Source organism: Arvicola amphibius, chromosome 3, assembly GCF_903992535.2.
Source record: "Arvicola amphibius chromosome 3, mArvAmp1.2, whole genome shotgun sequence".
Classification (NCBI taxonomy): Eukaryota; Metazoa; Chordata; class Mammalia; order Rodentia; family Cricetidae; genus Arvicola; species Arvicola amphibius.
The window spans coordinates 95,517,134-95,538,097 of NC_052049.1; the positions used below are offsets into that span (position 1 = coordinate 95,517,134).

The window sequence follows — 20,964 nt, forward strand, 5'->3', positions numbered from 1 at the left end:
TCACGGAGCATGCCTGGAGCCACTACCTAGGAAGCCTTGAGCAGCTCAGAAACAGCCTGCTGCCTGGCACGGCGATGCCCATGCTTCCTCTTACCATCCCAGAGAGTTGCTGGCTATAAAATACTTCTAGGACCTCAAGCAAAGCCACCCAACAATGTAAAATATGACAAAAGCAGACTTAAAGTGAAGTGGGAGATGCTGAGCTTCAGCCCACGTACAGCGCAGCAGAGGGCGGCTGACTCTGGCTGGGTGTCCTGGGAGCTGCAGCGAAGTTGAGTCCAAAGGTGACTCAACAGCCCACATTAACACTGCTCAAAATCCAATGAAACTATGCATCTCTTTTTGTCCACTTTTTTATTTTTCTTTTTTGAAGTTAGGCATATAAACAGTAGACCAGATCTACTGACTCACAAGTAAAATGCTACAATAACAAGAGATAAAAGGGTTCTATCTTTAACAGTGGCTATTATTTACCTACAGGGCCAGCTAAAAAGAAAAATCAATAATCTTAGCTTTTCATGTAAATTCCATTAACTGGGATTTATATTCAGTACTATAAACTAAGATAAAAAAAATTTCTTTTAAAAATATTTCCATCTACAGTATGTTGTCGGCTAAAAACTAGTTTATGTGTGACTAGCTCACGAAGGATTTATATTTAGCCTTCTGACATTCTGTTCACTTTGTCTCCTGCTCAAAAGAAACTTTCCCCTAACCAGGACTCAAGCGCACAGCACTGTGGGACTGCTGGCCCACTGGGGCTCAAGTCTAAATATAAAGAGGTCGCACAGGCTCTGCCATCAACATTAACTACATGTTTACTGATCAAAACAGAATGCTTGCTTATACTTGCTCAGCAAAATCCACCTTACATAAAACTTACATAAAAGGTTTCTTATTATTGTTGATTTCATTTTTAAGGGTTTTTTTTTTATAAAGCATCCTTTCAACAATTGCACAGCTTATTCTTCAACTTTCAAGGAATTTAAGGACAAGAATTGAGGGAGAAAGGACACAAAACACTACTGTCCAGAACTATTCGCCTACACACAGCAGACTATAAATCATTCAAAACAGGTGCTGGCCACAGCACAGCTGGATGAATCCCTGCCCATGCTCGCCCACTGTGATCAAGGCCAAGCTAAATGTCAGTAGAATCAAACAGACCCTGAGAGATAAAGTATAAGCCTGGCCGGTGCTGCACATGGGAGCGCAGGGCGGGACAAAAATGAGTTTTAGGTCAGCTTGGCTATAGAGCAAGGCCCTGTCTTAAAAAAATAAATAAAAATAAATAAATTTTAAAAGGCCAAGCCAAACATGATAGGATTAAAAAAATAAATCATAAATCTGGCTTAGATATTTAATTTTAAGTGTCAACTTGGAGGGTGTTTTTGCGTAGCATTACTATTTAAACTGTGGAACTCTGGTTTCTGTGGTATCATTAGATCTTATCCTAGAATCGGCTGCAGATCTAAACAGAATTAAAAAGTGTCCTCCCAATAGGAAAAAGAGTTCTTTAGCAAAATGTCTTTGAACTTGGTGGCACCACTGTCTCTCAGGGTCACCAGGCTGCAGGGCCGCATCATAAATTCTGAATATGTCAGCTTTCATACTCTCACAAGACAATCCCTTACCATACCTCTTCTCCTGAGATCTGTTTCTCTGAAGAATGCTGCCATGCTAATGCTCTGGCTGTGGCACTTCTTAAAAACTGTATGAGATTCCACAATACTTATGCTCAGAAGAATTCATCAATGGAAACTCAGAGTGCCGAGTCGGAGCAGCAGCTTCTGACACCTCCATGTTAAGTTAGTAGGAAACTATCAGATGAGCTGCTGCTTCTACTTGATTCCACTATCTCCCATCTCAAGTCACCAAAGATTTATTTTTTGAAGAAGATTTTTATTTTCATTTATGTGTTTATGTTGGGGTGGAGGGACCACAGAATGGAGAGGGGTGGACAGTGCACAGGATACATTCAGAGCCTAAAAGATGGCACTAGAGTTACAGGTGACTGAGACACCTGATGTGGATGTTGATTGGTTGACTGGTTGGCTGATTCATTGATTTCTTCCTTTCTTTCTTTTAAAGAGACAGGGTTTCTCTGTGTACCCCTGGAACTCGTTCTGTAGACCAGGATAGCCTCAAACTCACAGATATCCACCTGCTTTTCTGCCTCTACCTCTTGAGTGTTGGGATTAAAGATGTACACCACCACTGCTCAGCTTCATCAAAGATTTCTTAAGCACAAACATGATTAATATGAAAATAGTAAAACTCTGTCTAGCAATGCTTGTTATAGACTTAGCATGTCAGAAATAACTGTCCTGGAAGAAACGGCCCCACTCCTCTCCTTTCTCTAACACGAAGCTCTAAACATTGTAAGGAGGTCTGGGGTGTGTAGAGGGAGAAGTGAGCAGTGTACAGCCGTGCTACCATCTTCAGTACCAAAGTGCCAAACAACATGATGGCCTTCACACTCCATCTGCACCCAGGCTCTTCCAGGAAGAACAAAGGAGAGATGAGGCTCAAAGAAGATCCAGGACAGGAGCAGGAATGAGGAGAAAGGCAAAACGGAAAGAGGAGGAAGGGAAAGAGTGACCCAGGATAATAGCATCACATCTTTTTCTAAGCCTGGTCTAACTGGTTAATGATTCCCATTTTTCTTAATCAATCAAAAAGTATATAACCAAGAAAGCTAGACAGCACCCCTGCTTTGCTTACCATGAGTTTAGCTTTGCACTGAAACAGTAAGAATCGTAACACACTTGGTAGAGAGAGGCTGGTCACTGTGTTTGTACAAACCCAGCACTATCACCTTTCTAAAAGCAGCCTCATCAGACCTAGCTAATACTGCTCTTGGCTCGAGAGCTTAGACACATACAATTCTCTGATCTTTTTCCATGAGACTCATCTTGGAGGTGCTGAGGCATGACAAGCAGTTATGACTAAATACACAACATATGTCAAGGCACATTCTTATCCTGTAAAACACCTCATCTGCAAATACATCAGCCCTAACATTTGCCCTGAGTGGAGACCTTGGCACAAAGCCACTCTCTGTGTGAGCCCAGTCCTGTAAACACTGTTTGCATCTCATTACAAGTGCTAGTATCAGAATTCCAAGACAAAATTATGTGTTCTATGTGCTATAAAGAATAATTCAAAGTTATATTTCCATTCCAAGTACACACACTCCACAATGGTCTTCCATCTTTTTTTTTTTTTTTTTTTGGTTTTTCGAGACAGGGTTTCCCTGTAGTTTCTAGAGCCTGTCCTGGATCTAGCTCTTATAGACCAGGCTGGCCTCGAACTCAGAGATCCGCCTGCCTCTGCCTCCCGAGTGCTGGGATTAAAGGTGTGCGCCACCACCGCCCGGCTAATGGTCTTCCATCTTGTTTATACTTCCAGGCCCTCTCTCTCTTGGTAGCCTCAGGAGGTGTATGGAAACAGCCTTCGTGCTGCAGTCAAAGGCAGTGGAGAACCATGGTCCTACTTTAGAATTTGAATGAAATTGCCACTTCATGGCTCCCAGACTGAACATGGTAAGATAATTCAACCAGCCACAGACCACTGTAAAGAGGAATGAGTTTATTCCATTGTCATAGCAACGAGGAACATTCAAGCTGCAGGACTTTCAGCTTTTTTTTAACTTAACATGTTAAAAGAAAAATAAACATGGTATAAAGTTATCCAGTGTAACTGAAATGTTAAAGGATGGGGAAAATTAAGAGTGATCTTTATTAGAAGGGAAGGAAGGAAGGAAGGAAGGAAGGAAGGAAGGAAGGAAGGAAGGAAGGAAGGAAGGAAGGAAGGAAATAAATAAATCAATTAGTTTAGATTCAGGTCAGTTCTACCAACACAGAAGAATATATACAACCAAGTCTGTTACAGGAAAATCTTTTCTAACTCATGACCATTGACATATTCTTACAGATAAAGCAATTTATTTTTATTTTTCTTTCCTCAATGAATAAGAAAATATTCAAACCAGCTAGCTGTGCTAGCTCAGAACCTAGAATTCCAGTACTTAGAACACTGAGCAGAAGGGAGACCATTCGAGGTACGTTTCGAATGCACAGCCAGTGAGAGACCTACTTGAGCTGTAGATACCTTCGTTCATGACAGGAAAAAACAAAATAAAACTATTAATATTTTAATTTAAAGCATGAAAGAAATGCATGTATATCCAGTGCATAAATTATATAAATACAGACTATATAATTAAATGTAATCAACAAAAATACAGCTAATAATTCAAAGTAAATAGTTTTATATTTAGTTTAAGGAAACAGGCCAATATTAGAGGAAACAACACTTCAATGCCATATATACAACCATGACTAAATCTCTAAAGCTCACTGAATAAATGAATAAATTCATAAATGTAAGAAAATGGCAAGAATGACAAAACTTTGTAAAAGAGGTAGAAAAAAAAAAAACACCAGGCACCTTACCATTAGGAGGAGGGTTACTGCACTGAAGCGATTTACAAGTGGCAACAGTGGGAGGCTCTGGACTATCTGACCAAGAAGCTTCTGTCTGCTTTCCGCTGGTCAGCTCCCACTCACTGGCTTTAAATGGCTCTGCAGTGCGTAAGAACGTGAGAGGTGCTATTTCAGAGGGAACTTCAAGACCCCATGCTGACGGCGACCATTCCAACAAGAATGAAGACAGAGCAATGCTATTCCTGGATGATTTCCTTGCTGTTAATTTCAGGTGGCATAATTCAATTAATTACTGCCGGGCAGTGGTGGCGCACGCCTTTAATCCCAGCACTGGAGAGGCAGAGGCAGGCGAATCTCTGTGAGTTCGAAGCCAGCCTGGTCTACAGAGCTAGTTCCAGGACAGGCTCCAAAGCTACAGAGAAACCCTGTCTCAACCCCTCCCCCTCCCAAAAAAATCAATTAATTAATTTAGTGCTGCCTAATCTACATACTTTTTATGTCAAAAGCCACGCCATGGCATTTTTTCTGTTGGTTTGACTTAAGAATATATACTGTCAGTATTCATGAAATAAGTTGCTTTCATAAATAAGACGGCAGAAAGGAGGCCAGAACGGAGTGTCAGGAGGATGGCACTACGACAGCAGATACAAAGGGCTGGGAACTGAACCCGGGTCCCCTGGAAGAGCAGCCAATGCCTTCACCATTGAGGCATGTCTCCAGCCCCTTGTGGAAACTTTAAAAAGGAATCAATTAGGATGTTAGAGGGCAGAATGTGAAAAAGGAAACTGTTGCAAACAGCAGCACCTCGTCCGCAGGGATCCCTAGGGTGACAAGCACTTTCTGGCAAGACGCTGCACCCTCGTTGATTCTTCACCCAATAGCAATGTGGGTTAGCAACTCAGATAGAAAAAAAAACCCTTTATATACAAGAGTTAAACAAATAAAACATGTTGCAAATAGAGAACTGAGTTTCTTACAAAGAGAGAAGAAATAAGTGTGCAGGGCCGATCCAAGCTTTTGTGATAGATGAGAAGAGATACCAGCATACACATTTTACTTTAATGCACACAACTGAAGAAATAGACACAGAGGCATGCACAGAGCAAAAGAAATGCATGTACTACCTAGCCCTGTTCCACAGAGAGCCTAGAGGCACAAGCACCTTGGCTTTCTAAATAGCATTCTCTACTAACAGGAACCATAAAACATTGGAGAAATGGCTGATTCTGAAGCACATTAAATAGAAGATGATCCTTGCATTACCAGAAGAAACAACAAAATATTAAAGCATGAGTTGGAGAGATGGCTCAGCAGTTAAGAGCATGCACTATTCTTACAGAGGGCCTGGATTCAAGTCCCAGCACCAACACTGTAGGTAACTCTAGCTCCAGCAACTCTGGTGGCCTCTTCTGGTTTCTGTAAGCACTGCACTAATGGACACAAATCCACACCCAGATACTGACACATATATACACATAATTTAAAAATTGTAATGAAATAAAATCCTTTTAAAAACTATGGAAATCCAAACCAGTATACATACAATAAGTATTTGTGTAGCGCCAAAGCAGAACGGGGCGCAGTGAGGGAGGGGTGGGTTACAGGCAGCACTGGGACTCCTGTGGCCGATGCATATGTCCCTGAGGAGACAACTGCAGGTGGTGCAATACCCACAGGGACAGCTAACCAGGGGTATGTCCACTGGGACGCATCAGGAGACAGGGGCTATTGTCACTATTTTTAATGAGGTTGCAAGGCCTTTCATATGTGCTGTTTATCAAATTAGATACTTAAAATACAGAGAGTTTATCAGACGGCAACTATACCAAACTCCAAACCCAACAGATAGTACTGATGGTAGACCAATTAAAACAGTCACTGGAAGACAGGTACGGAAGGAACATAACCATGTCCTCCTGGGAAAGAGTTAGGGACTAGAAATGCCTTTGTCCCCTTTGCATCCTTCCTGTATCCCCAAAGTTGGCCTCCTATCCAGCACATGCCTATTTTTAAGTCAACTACAGAAGACACCAATGAAAGGTCAAACAGTTTCCTTTTTATGACGCTTCTGGGCAATCCTAAGGAAAAGAAATGGGTGACTAAAATCAGTTTCTAAAAATCAGGCGGAGAAGTAGCATTAACCTAGCATACATGAGGCCCAAGTTTGATCTGCAGCACAAAAGAAAGTAATAGAGGGGAGGGGAGGAGAAGACTGGGAAAACAGCCTCTATGAGAAAGCAATCCATCTCCTGGCAACATTCTCATCAAGGAGAACAATTTCAAATGAGCTGTATAAATCAGCATGAATACACAGGCCTCAAAGCCCAGCACTGTAGAAGCTGGGGCAGGAAAGACACTACCATTTTGAAGTCAACCTGGGCTACATAGTGAGATCCAGGCCAGCCAGAGCAACATAGGAGGACCATGTCTTGGCAAAGAAAAAAAAATCCAAAAACAATCACCACCAATGCCCCACCCCCCAAAAAAGCTTCATGTTCAGTCTCAGAATAGAAACTTGCTTCAAATCAGACAGTCTAAGCTACTATATTTATGTGTGTATATCGATAACATATTCCCATATAGAATTCCCTGGAGTGTTTGTTCTGTGCTAACCACAACAATTCTAAACAACTTTTTTTCTCCTCCTCCCCACCCCAAGTCAGGGTTTCTCTCTGTAGCTTTGGAGACTGTCCTGGAACTCACTCTGTTGACCAGGCTGGCCTCGAACTCATGGAGATCCACCTGCCTCTGCCTCCCAAGTGCTGGGATCAAAGTGTGCGCCACCACCCAGCTTCCTAAACAACTTTTATATTCCCCTCAACTATCCTAAGAGATGGGTGCTGTGATCACCCAAATTACGGACAAGAAAACTAACTGGTCATGTAGCCACTGAGTGCAGTAGGTGAAGGAGAGAAACCTAACAGGGCCTCCAGTCATGTGCGGGCAGAACACATGTTCTACAAAGTTAAAACAATCCACCTGCACACAGTACAAGGTGTTAACAGACATCTTCAACACGAGAAAGGAAGGTCGGGGGATGAAAACCCTGTCTCCTGGTAGGACCACAGCAACAGATTGGTTCTAAAGAAAACTTAATACGCTGCCTTCTGCGTAATGGGCAGGAGCTGGAGTGGCCCAGAGCTGCTGAATAAACCACTTACAAGGTCATTAGCAAAGCACTCCAGCCAAAGGCACTTGAAAGAGAGCACTCTATCTGGTCACCTCTGAGCCATCAAAGCTAGTACAGGAATTAGCATATAATAGGGGCTCATAATTGTCTTGCTGTTGAATCTTGAGAAGTAAATGTTCCACTAACAGCAACTGACACTGTGGTTCTGGAACTGGGCTGATAAGAGTCCTGCAATTTACCATACTGTTTGGGTGTTATTGTTTCTTATTTGTGAAATACTGAAAGCAGGGCCTAGCTCATAAAGTAATTAATATAATTAAGTGTCGCATATAAACGACTTATAAAACTTGCTGGTACGTAGCAAGTACTCAATAAAAACTGAAATAAAAAGTCAGCAGAGTAATATGATCAGTCTTCTTCTTGAGCCAGTGAGAGATGCTGCTCAAGCGGACAGAAAATCTTACCAAAAGAACACTGTATCCCAACAGAAGCATGCGGAAGCTCCCTTATTTTCTAGTATACTCAGGATGCTGCCTGGTTCCACAGAAAAAGCTTATCCAAACTGGGACAAACCGAAATTCTTGACATCTTGAGTCACATCCCAATGTTCTCAACATTTAGTATAAAGTTATTTCATCATTTTCTGGGGAAATGTTAAACAACAAAAAAAAATCAGCAAGTGGATGAAGAGATGGCTCAGTGATTGAGAGCACAACATTCTCTCACAGAGGATCAGAGTTCAATTCCCAGCACCCATATCAGGCAGTTTACAACTGCCTATAACCAGGTTCCATGGGATTTCCACCTCCTCTGACCTCCACAGACATTATGCGCATGCCCATATATACAACCCACCCGTCACACACACACAAGCACACACATACACACACAGACACACACATACACAGACACACAGACACACACACACAGAGAGAGAACCCACACACACAGACACACATACACATACAGACAAACAGACACACACACACACACACACACACACACACACACACACACACACACACACTCTGTCCATAATTTAGAATTTTAGAACCTCAGCAAACCACTGAGCACTGATTTGCGCTATACAGGGAGGGTCAGAGAAACACTTCCACACAAGTCCAGACTGTTGAGACCATTCATGGGTGACACAAAGGTAGCTAGGCCACTACGAAGTCCCTGGGCAACTTCTAGCTCTTCAGGACTTGAGAGTCCACCAGGAGAAGCATGAACAAATAGCAAAAAAGCTACACCCCTAAGAACGCCCACACACTCACAGGCTACTCTAGAGTTCCCCTGGACCAACTGTTTTCCTCTTGGCTAACCCTGGGGAAGCCCTTTGAGCATCTTGAGAGCCCTGCAGCCAGCCTCCCCTAACTACAAAAGAATGTCAAAAGGCCTTCTGAGGGTCTCCTGAGAGTGGCCACAGCCATCATGATTCCAGAGCAGCTGCCAAGTTCAGCACAAGCTAACAGAAGCAGGAGGACCCTGACCAAAGACATGAGAGCTGAATGAACACTCTGGTCTTCCCCGTAGCCAGTCAAGGATTCTACTTAACCATGCTCCATGGAACACTCAGTGGTCCGAGCGCAGGTCACTTACTACAGAACCGGGGTGAAAATCCACATTTTAATTTGCACTGAAAGGATGAGGACACATTAATTCAGCATTGGATGAAGCAGTATTTGTGAAGCCCACACTGAGGCATGCTGGTAGCTGCTCTTGACTGTTCTACTTTAAAGGAAAAGCATGGCGCAGCAATGTGTTTACACTGCAACCTGTCAGGGGCATCATGTGCCTTAATTACAAGCATCGCCGAGCACAGCGGCATGCTGACCACTCACACTGAGCACAGTTCATTGTACAGAGGCATCAAACATCCCTGGGATTCTGGAAAATTAATGTTAAGCTCAGTTCATTCACCGTCTTGCTCAAAAGATATTTATTTAAAAGCTAAGTGTTTGTTAAGGAAGTGGTGTGATATCGTGGAGATTGGCTTCTGCTTACCAGCTGTCCTGACTTGGATCCTAACCTCTCCTAATGTGGAAGACTTGAATGATTACAATGCTTCCTTTTCTCAGACAACAAATAATTGTGGGGTCGTCTTTCCCACTCAGCCTGTTGGCCACCAGGTCAAGAAGAGAAAGAGACGGAACAGCAGAAAGAGACAGATGAGCACGAACGGAGATTTCAGAAGACAGATTTCAGAGAATCATTTTAATTTTATTCCAGAGTAAAAGGAATATACAGGATGGGAGAGCCTGGAGACAAACCCTAATTTGCATTAAACGGCACGCTCCCAACACAAGGCTTAGTCGGTGGAGGTAGGAGGTAGGGTCCTATAGCAGAGATCGGTGCCAAGGGTCAAGGTAAAGATGAATCAGGCGTCTGGTTTAGAGGCAGCATCTAGATAAGGTCAGTTCTCCAGGCCCAGGGACATTCTCCAGGTAAGGGCAGGTAGTGAGCAGGAAGCTTTGCTAGAGAAAAGGAGCTCCGTGATGCTAACCTATTGAGATAAGCTGCTAGGCTGTAAGGAGGCTGCGACCTCTGACCAGACAGCAATGTACTCCAACAAATAATAAATAAGATAACACATGCAGAGTGCAGTGCCCTGCATGCCCAGAGCATTTGGCTTATGCTAGCCGTCATTACTATACTGGAGGATGATTTTATAGCTGCTGATCAACAATGTACAAGTTCAATACTGACCTCAACGAACTTACTATCATCTGGGAAATAGGATTCTTCGTGTATAAATAAAGGTCTGGGCATTTGTAAGAAGTATTGACCAGAAAGTGAGTCAAGCTAAGTGGTAGCACCTGTCTATAATCCCACCATGTGGGAAGTGGAGGCAGGATTAAAAGGGTCAGGAGTTCAAAGCCATCCAGAGCTATACAGCAAGAGGTTACCCTCATCTGCATGAGACCCAGTCTAAAACACAACACACACATACACACAGTCACACACACTCACACACACACACACACACACACACGGGGGAGGGGACGGAGCTGGGGAGGGGGAGAGAGAATATGAACGTGAATGTCTAATTATGAACTTTTAAATCTGCTATCACTCATTTAATTTTTATCTCCCCAAAGGGTTTTCCTCACCATCTGGGCCATCAATTAAAGCAGGTCTGAAAAGCCTCCATAATTTTCCTATATCACACCTCCTCCTCACCAAGAGAAGCTCTGTGGGTGGAAAGCAACAGAGAACACTGTACGTCATGCACAAAGCAAACACTCTCCAGAAGATACATGGGCCTCCCAGGAGAGCCAGGAGACTTGTTTGGATCAGAATAAAAACATAAGATCTTTTTTTAAGGCATGGATAACAACTACTTTTTTAGGTGGGGGAGAGGGATTAACTTCAGGTACTTTTATCAGAAATGTGTCTGATTCCTCACATAACCAGAAAAAAAAAAATCCCAGAATTTATATGGAAACACAAAAGATCACAGGAAGCCAAAACAATCTTCAGTATAAAGAACAGTATCACAACACATGACTTCAAATTATACCACAGAACTACAGGGACAGAGGTAGCACAGTAGGGCACAAAAACAGACATGAAGACCACGGGACAATACTGTGTGATATTTAGATTGCATTCTGATGCTCCCGAGACTGACAATAAAGTTTGTTTTGAATTAGAGGGAGGAGCTAGCTACTAGCTGACCAAAATTAACCATAGAGGTTTTTGAAGACTGAGGACAGACAAACACAGGAAGTAGTGGGGCAGGGCTAAGAGAGGGTCTCCATCTTCTGGATGGAGGAACAGAGAGGTCACTGGTGGCTTCTCCACCACTTCTCTGATCATTCAGATTGTTCCCATGACATCTGACTCCCAAAATTTTATTGATAAAGAATAATTAGATAAACATATCAGAACAAAATACAAGCCTATAAATAAACCTACACAGCTACAGCAACCTAATTTTAACAAAACTGTCAAAACATACACTTGGAGGCTTGGAGCAGCTAAGAGAACTGGCTGATCTTCCAGAGGACCTGGATTCACTTCCTAGAACAGGCATGGCTCACAACCATTTTTAACTCCAGTTCCTGTGGGCACCAGGCACACATGTCCGCACATGGTGCACAGTCACACATGCAGGCAAAATAACCATACACATAAAAAAATCAAAAGACTTTAAAAATTTTAATCATACACTGGCAAAAGGCAATCTATCCAACAGAGTGCTTGCAAATTTGGATATGTACCCTCGGAAGAGTGAAAGTAGACCTATTCTCTCACCCACATGAAAATCAATTCAAAATAGAACAAAGACCTTCACTTAAAACCTAAAACTACTAAAGGAAAATGTTACCAAACTTGGGGTCAACAGTCTGTACCCCAAGCAGCCAAATTCAGGCACCTGTCCCAAACAAGCCACTTTTAAAAGTACAGTTAATAATAAAAATGAGAAAAAAGAGGTTTTTTCAATGCGACCACATGGGAAGTGGGACAGAGAGATCCTGAGTGCTGCCTCCATCCACCTTCACTATGGGACAAGGGTTTGCACATCCAAGCAGTCCCAGTCCAGCACACCTGTCCACCGCTGACCATTTCAATGTCTGGCTTCGACCGCATCCTGTGAAGTGGTCTAAGCTGTAGACCTGTTTCCTGAGAACAAGTTCCCCTGTGGCGGGTGCTTTTCCTTCTGCCAGGAGATTCCTGAAGACATTCCCATTTCTTGGGGTTCACTGTTAAGTGTCTATTTAGCAAACGCTGGTGAGGATGTAGGAAAGAGGAACATTGATGCAGAGAGTAAAAACCGGGGCGGCCACTATGTAATGTGCATGATTCTTCAACAACTAATAAAAAACTACCACGTGACCCAGCTACACTACTTTGGGCATGTACCAAAGGCTTCTATGTCCTACCACAGAGATGCAGAACATTCATTCTTATGGTTCCTCTGTTCACAACATTAAGGAAATATGTTCACCATACATGTCAATCAATAGGTGACTGGATAATAAAAATGTGGTCTATACATTCAATGGACTTTCATTCAGTTAAAAAGAAAAATGAACTGAAACTTCAAAGAAAATGAATAGACCTGAGAAGGATTATATTATAAAGGGAAGTGACCCAAACTCAAAACACACGAGTATGAGCTTCTAACAAGCATTTATGTAGAAGTGGGTGTGAGAAGAAGTCATGAAATTAGAGAAGGAACTATGAGATGGGAAGGAGTATTAAGAAAGAGGGAAACCAAGTGTAATCCCAGCACATGAGACAGAAGCAGGTGGGTCTCCGAGTTCTAGGCTAGCCTGGTAAAGTTCCAGGACAGCAGGACAGCTAGGGTTACACAGTGAGATCCTATCTCAAAAAGAAAGAGACAGAAGAGAGACAGGCAGCAGCAGCAGCAGAGAGAGAGAGAGAGAGAGAGAGAGAGAGAGAGAGAGAGAGAGAGAGAGAGAGAGAGAGAGAGAGAGAGAGATTTAAAAGAAACCATGAGGGGATGAGGGGTGAGCGGTCTGTAGTTCTTTGTCTGGGGTGGGGCCCCTTGAGACTTCCCCTTCCACATTAGCATGTCAATTGGTGCTGTATCGTTCAGGTCTTGTTCCAGCATCCACCTTACTAAGGGAGTCATTAATGCACCTTCCCTCTCATTTCTGAGAGACAAAAATCTCAACAGCAGACTTCTTGTTCCTCTGGCTCTTTACAATCTTTCTGCCCCCTCTTCCAAATGTTCCTGAGCCTTAGGTGCAGGAGCTGAGTTGCAGATGTACCTGCTGGGCGTGGGCACCCCACAATCAGTTGACCAGTTTGGGTTTTCTCTAACGAGCTCCATCTGCAAAGAGAAGTTTCCTTGAAGAAAGGTGAGCGCTACATTTACCTGTGGGCATGAGGTTAAGTTTTAGCATACAGTTAGGAATTATGCTGGTCTAGTCAGGTGGCAGTAGTAGGTTCTCTCATAAGACGTATAAACTTACCAGCTTCAGGTAGTTGCCTGTGTTTCCAGAACTAGGCATGATTTTCTTCTTGTTAAGGAGGGAAGCCTTTAATCCAATTAGAGAACTGTTGGCTACTGCCAAGATATACACATCACTGTTTTACCTTCGGGGACAGCCTGCCTTGCTGGTCATTAGTGTGGCTCACAGCTGGGTAGGACTGCAGACTGCTTCCCTCCCTTGGCAGATCACACTGCACCTTCTGGTGCTGTGAAAGCTAGACCTCAGGAAGGTCTGAGGCTTTTCAGTCAAGACCCACACAAATCTTCAGGGATGAGCCCCTAACTGATTACTCAATACCAAGTGATCAACCCTGAAATCCTATAAACACTAGCAACACTAAATAGACTCAGCAGGTTGAATTTAAATATTTATATACATATATACATAAAAATATATGTATATATATAAACACATGCATGTATGCACGCGCGCACACACATATGAATAACCATGAATTTGAGAGGACTGGGGGAATGGGAGGGGTTGGAGGCAGAAAAGGGAAGGAGGAAAACAATGCAGTTATATTTTAATAAAAATTACTTTTAAAAAAGAGGTGAGGAGTATGATGTATGTGGCATAAAGGCAGAATGAGGACTGCTGGGGGAAATGGCACAAGGCCTGGATGGGGGTGAGGAGCTGTGGGGTAGGATCAACCCATGAAGTATAAAAATGTTCCGTAGAATCTGTTTCTGTGCATGTTCCTCAAAAACAAATAAAACCCTTATCTGAACAATTTATCTAATAGTTTTCATGAGACGGTTAAGGTGATAAGAACACATTTCTGGGCTGGAAAAGTGGCTCAGCAGTGAGAAGCCCTGGCTGCTCTGCAGAGGAGCAGGGCTTCGTTCCCAGAACCCAAAGGGCAGCTCACAAACATAACTCCAGCTCCAGAGGATCCAATGTCCTCTTCTGGCTTCTGTGGGCTCCTACATGCATGTGACATAGAGAAACTCACACACGTAGACACATACAGATAAAAAATGATATTTTTAAATAATGTATTTCTGTCAACCATTAGCACATGCCTGTAATCCCCACACTGGAGAGGCCAAGGTGCGAGGATCAGTGTAATTTCAAGCTGGTCCCACATAACAGGTTCCAGGCCAGCCAGGGCTACATAGTAGTTATGACTCATTCTCAAACAAACAAACAAAAAAGGAAGCTGCTTTGCCATGCAAGGATGAGGACCTGTGTTCAAATCCCAGCACTCATTTAAACAAGCCAGGCATTCTGATTCACGTCTATAATATCAGCTCTGGGGAGGGGGATATGAGAAGATCATCAGGGCTCCCCGACCTGTCTGCCTAGTGAAATTGGTACACCCCAGACACTAGTAAGAAACTGTTTAAAAAAACAAAGATGGAACGCTAGGCATAGTGGTACATGCCTTTAAATCTAGCCCTCCGGAGGCTGAGACGGCAGATCTCTCAGTCTGCAGCCACCCTGGTCTACAGAGTGAGTTCAGGCCAGCCAAGACTATAAAGTGAGACCCTGTCCCAGCAATCAAAATGGAAGGCTCCCAAAAAACGGAGGTCGACCTCTGGCCACCACAACGTGACAGTGTACCTTCACACTTTTCCTGCCACATGCACGTGACGACAAACAATAACATGTTTCTATCTTTATATCCATTGACCTGCTGATAGGAGATACTCTAACAATTCCGGCAGAAATGAAGGTGTTCTAAAGAGACACTGTGTCTCCTAATCTGACTATCAGACTACTGATGCAAGGGACCCCCAAAGAAATAGAAATTTCCCCTAGAACCTTGTGCTGGGAGAAAGGAAAGGTGCCAGCCAGAGGGGTATCTTGTCTCCCTAAAACAGTTCGCACCTTTCTAACAAATGACAGCCCGCCTTGCAGGATGAGATTGAAGCCCAGCCAACGATGGGCAAGTGGTGGAGGGACCACACTTGGACCAGGACTGCTTAGATGGGCACATCCTTCGCCCTCTACTAAAAGTTTGATCTCACTTAAGGACCTGAAGACACATATGGGAAGTTTTCTGGATCCTTTTGTCCCTGTAGTGGTTTTAATAAGAATGGCCCCCACTGGTCATCTGAATGTTTGGTTCCTAGTTGGTGTAACTGTTTTAGGAAGGATTAGAGGTGTGGCCTTCTATAACTGTTTTAGGAAGGACTGGAGGTGTGGCATTCTTGGAGGAGGTGTGTCACTGGGGGTGGGTTTTGGAGTCTTCAAAAGCCCATGGCAGACCCAGTCTGGCTCTCTTTCTGCCACGTTCCTATGGATCAGATGTGAGCTCTTAGCTACTGCTCCAGCACCATGCCGCCTGTCTGCATGCACCATGCTCCCTGCCATGATGATCGTGAAACTGCAAGCAAGCCCCCAACTAAATGCTTTCTTTTATAAGTTGCCTTAGTCACGGTGTCTCTACAGCTAGAAAAGTAACTAAGACAGTCCCTCTCCCCATGTGGCCACACCGAATAAAAATTCTTCTGTCCCCAAACCCTTTTTTGTTGTTGTTGTTTTTTTCAAGACAGGATTTCTCTGTGTAACAGCTCTGGCTGTCCTAGAACTCTCTTTGTAGACCACGCTGGCCTTTAACTCACAGATATCCACCTGCCTCTGCTTCCCAATTGCTGGGATTGAAGGCATGTGCCACCATCATCCAGTTCTGTTCTCCACTTTTAGTTTGACTTTTTTAATTGATGTACCAAGGAATGGAGGCCAGCCCTCACTTGGGGCACAGGTTGTGATGCCCAGTTCAATAACAACTTTCCATATCGTGTGATTAACTTTTATCAATGAATTATAATCTTACAGATACTAGTGCAAAAAAAGCACACTTATTTATAAATATATTTAGGGGAGCACTGAAAAATCTCTACTGAACAAAGAAAAGTAAAAGGGCATAAATCAGGAAATTAGCGTGCAAATAAACTGGCAGAAGTTTCACTTACAAATATAGTTACCCGAGGCTAATAAATGCTCTCTTCTCCAATACTACCACCAGAGATGGTCAGGACAAAGTGAGAGAAGGTTCCAATCATATTCTTTATATGCGCACCCTCAAATCCCCTTCTAGTCAGTGAAGAGTGCGAGGAACAGAAGACAATTAAGGGAATGCAAACAGACTTCACCAGCACGTACTATTATTACTCTGGCACCTGTATCTGAGCCTGCCACTCTGACTCCAACACCCACATGCTCAGGGCTTTCCCCAACACCTTCATCTCACGTTTACCTCACCTCCCTCCTGTGCTGCCCAACCTGCATGCATTTAAACAGGGACGTTCCCTACGTGCTGGCTCTACTGACGAAACACCAATGGGTATTAGCGAGGAGGAGGGTGGTCGAGGAACAGAGTGTTCACTAAGTGTCCCTGAAAGCACCAGCAGGTGGAAAGCTAAACATCACCAGATGGCGGGGAAATCACATGGTCAGGGAGCTCCGATAATGTTAAATAAGACCCAGGAAAGATACAGAGAAAACACTATTAGTTCAATGCACAGTTTCGTGCACGGCAACAATGTCCTGAGTACATGGCAGCTAAGGGCTCTCCCTATCACCTCAACCATCTTGCTGATGACAAAAGCCAACACAGGCAAACAGCTTGTCCACCTAGAAGAGGCATTTACTTGTGAACTTGGGCTGGCACCTGTACATCAGAGTTCTTACCATACAAGCAGGAAAAAACTCCTTGGTAGATAAAAAAATAATTTAATTGTCTTGCCCCCAAAATTAAAGCTAATTTAGCAGATCCCAAATATCTCACACGAACTCTTTGAGTTTTGCTGATATTGGCCACGGGGCATTGACTTTTGAAACAGCTTTCCAAACAGATTTCCAATACCTTGGGGCTGTTCTTACTTTTTCTTATGTGTCTACGGACAGACGATATGCATAGTGAGGCTTGGCAGGACCAGCCTCCAGAGGCAGAAGCAGGAGGATCTCTGTAAGTTCAAGGCCAGCCTGATCTACATTGTGAGTTCCAAGACAGTTGGAACTACACAGAGAGACTGCCACAGAGGGGTGGGGGAAGGAGGAAGAAAGAAAGAAGAATGATGAGAGAAAGGGAGGGAGGGAAAGTAAGAAGGAAAATGCAGGGGTAGCTCTTCTTCTAGAAGGCAGAGCCAGTGCCATTCATTCCTGTGTATGCAGCAGGCTTGCCCTAAATACTAACTAGTCCCAAGGACTGGATCTGAGCCAGATTTATAAGGAAACTAAGTGGGAAAGGAAATGTTTCCTGTGTGTTATATAAAGTTTGTTTTTACACAGTGAAATAGGAAAAAATTAATGCTGTTCTCACACTTCTATCAGCACTAACTAAATTTTCAATAACTTAAAAGACTCAAGGGCAAGCCAGAGAGATGGTTCAGCAGGTAAAAGCACCTGCTTTGCAAGCCTGACAACCTGTTTTGGAATCCCAAAACCCGTATGAAAAACAGGATGCAACCTTGAACATCTGCAATTCCTTTGGGGCGATAGAAGGCAGAAACAAGAGAATCTCTCGAAAGTTCATGAACCAGCTAGCCTGTAGTATACAGTAGAGCAGCAGAAGCAAGGGAAACCTTACTTCAAACAAGGAGAGTCTCTCTCTCTCTCTCTCTCTCTCTCTCTCTCTCTCTCTCTCTCTCTCTCACACACACACACACACACACACACACACACACACACACACACTCAAGGGCTAGAGTGCTTAACAAGCAAAACTTAGAATCCTTTTAAAGACCAGCCTGGTATACACAGTAAGTTCCAGGACAACAACAACAACAAAAGATTACATTTAATTTTTTTAAAAAACAGACCAGGTATGCTGATGCAAAACTGTAATCTCAGCACTTAGGAGGCCGAGACGGAGAAGTACAGCTTTGTTGCCGCCTCCACACACAGCAAGACCTTGTCTTTCTGGGGAGGGAGGACAAACTAACAATATCCTGACAGAGAGACCTTGAATCTATTTTCCATAATCTATGGGATTGATCAAAGAATGAGTAACCTGAAATAAAGATTATCCAGTCAGAAATACAACAAAGGTTAAAGAAAATGGCTTTGACTTATTCACAGTTCTTAAACAAGAGCTAGCTCCACAGCTAGACATGAGCCTGCTCCTTTAAGCAGCAACAGCCATTAAGATTTAAGGAACGCTTATGCAGAAAGGTGCTGACTAGTGTCAACATGCTCCAAAAAAGTTTACCAAATGATTCCACGGGGAACAAAAATGATGCCAGGGTGGCTGTAGAGACGGCTCGATGGTTAAGAACACTTGCTGCTCTTGTAGAGCCATAATTCCAATTCTAGAGGATCCAATGCCCTCTTCTGACCTCAAGCGCCAGGAACACACATGGTGCGGGTACATATATGCACATAGACAATACATTCAGACACACAAAATAAAATAAATCCAACAAAAGGTTTTAAGAAAATAAAGCCAGTGGCTGGAGAGATGGCTCAGCAGTTAAAGCGCTGGCTGCACTTCCAGAGGAGTCTTGATTCCCAGCACCCACATAGTGGCTCGCAATCATCTGTTCATCCCGGTTCTGGCTTCCACGTGCATACATGCGGCCCAAAACACTTATACACATAAAATAATCTAAAAATGTTTTAATGAACTCATGTGCTCCATTCCTGACTGCATGATGCAGAATGGCCAATACCTGGGACGATCCAAGGCCGAGGCCTTGAAGAGCAGAGCACCTACCATGGCCATTAACAACTGTGGCTACACTCTGCCAGCTCTGCCACTCAGAAATTGGCTCTAAGTACAAACCACTGAGGAGGAGGATGGCAAAAGGAAATGAAGCCATCCTTATCTTAAGGTGTCCGCCCTCATCCCAAGCTCTCAGTGAGGCATGAACCTCGAGGGCCAGGGGTTTCTGCAGAACATCCTGCAAAGGCGGTGACTCTCAACAACCCCCAAGACGCCCACGCTCTTTTGGGTAATCTATAAACCATTCTGGGAAGTAGCAAGAACACGGGCACCCAACAAATGTTTAACAATATTAAGCCAAACTAAATATGTTAAGATTTATTGAGTTAGTTACTTGTCTAATTAGTAAATCTAGCCACTGTCTACCAAAGGAGAGGCGAATCAAGATGTTTATCACAACTGCACATGCCAATATACCAACGCTGTCAGCCTAAAGTGCAGGGTGCTGGAAACACCCAAAGAGAACCATTGTCTGCTTTAAGGAAAGCATATTGGAGTAAAATACTGAACTGAGTTTTGAACATCAAGAATGAAGGGACTTCAAGGGGCTGCCATCCGAGACTGAAAAACCAACATTGAGAGTCTGGTAATAACAAAATCAACCAGAGAGCAGGGATGCCTTCCCTTCCTCACCCAAGACCTCCTGTCTGGACTGGGAAGATAAAGACAGCGAGATGACAGCAAGTCTCAGCCCCTGTGAGACCACTGTGTCAAATCCAGTCCTCACACACACACAGAAGAACCAACTCTTCCAAGCTGGCCTGTAACTTTATATACAAGCTATGACATACACACATTTATGCAAAAATGAATAAAATGTAATTTTAATTTTTAAGGGAAACCTGGGATAATTTTTTAAATTGACTTATTAATTATGCGTAGTGTTCTGCCTGCATGTATGATGCCTGCAGCGCCAGAAGAGGGCACCAGAGTTCTTTACAGATGGTTGGGAGCCACCATGTGGTTGCTGGGAATTGAATTCAGGACCTCTGAAAGGGCAGTCAGTGCTCTTAACCACTGAGCCATCTCTCCAGCCCCAGAATTTTAATTTTTTAAATAGGGATTCTGATGCAGAAGTTTCTGTCATATGGGTTACCTGCTCTTAGCACTAAACCACAGGGCACAGAAAGGACACAGGAGGTTCACAAGAATCCTATTCCAAAGCGGCAGGTGAACACTCTCCTTCAAAGTCACCTCTTAGCCCTGATGCCAACAACGTAAACCTGAATCCTAGTCATCCTAGTCAAAAACACCAGTACTCCCAAGAAACTCATTTCATAAAGTTATTAGCGCTTTGCAAAAATAAGAGTTCAGACGCTGGCTACCAACCACAGATGGTTGCCCTTGGTATCCTTGGGAAACTGGTTCTGCAACCCCCATCATGCAAAAAACCTGGAGACACTCAAAGCCCTATCTACCTACCTACCTACCTATTATCTCTCTATCTTATGTGTATGGTGTGTATGAGTGTTTTGCCTACATTTGTATCTGTACACCAAGTGTGTGGTTGGTGTCTACAGAAGCCAGGAGAAGCACTGGATCCCATAGGATAGCTGTGAGCCATCATGCAGGTGCTGGAAACCAAACCTGGGTCCTCTAGGAAAGCAGTCCGTATTCTTTACCAGCTCCTCTCAAATGCTTTATAAAATGGCATAGTACCCACACATTAGTGTAGCTCTCAGACCACATTAGAGAAGTCTCAATATAACGGACAGTGGTTAACATAGAAACTCACAATTAGAATGC

General features: G+C 43.5%; 1 protein-coding gene across 2 annotated transcripts in view; it reads right to left on the reverse strand.

Annotated features, from left to right (window-relative positions):
- The window catches only part of Jam3 (junctional adhesion molecule 3), a 54,638-nt gene that overhangs the window by 14,977 nt on the left and 18,697 nt on the right, over positions 1–20,964 (reverse strand). The window contains exon 1 of one of the 2 annotated variants that reach the window (XM_038324225.1): positions 19,210–19,327. The exons of the other annotated variant lie outside the window; for it this stretch is intronic. Within the exon in view, the coding sequence (XP_038180153.1) occupies positions 19,210–19,315 (106 nt within the window). The 5' untranslated portion in view covers positions 19,316–19,327. Of the gene's footprint in view, positions 1–19,209; positions 19,328–20,964 lie in introns of those variants that run through there. 2 annotated transcript variants of the gene reach the window in all.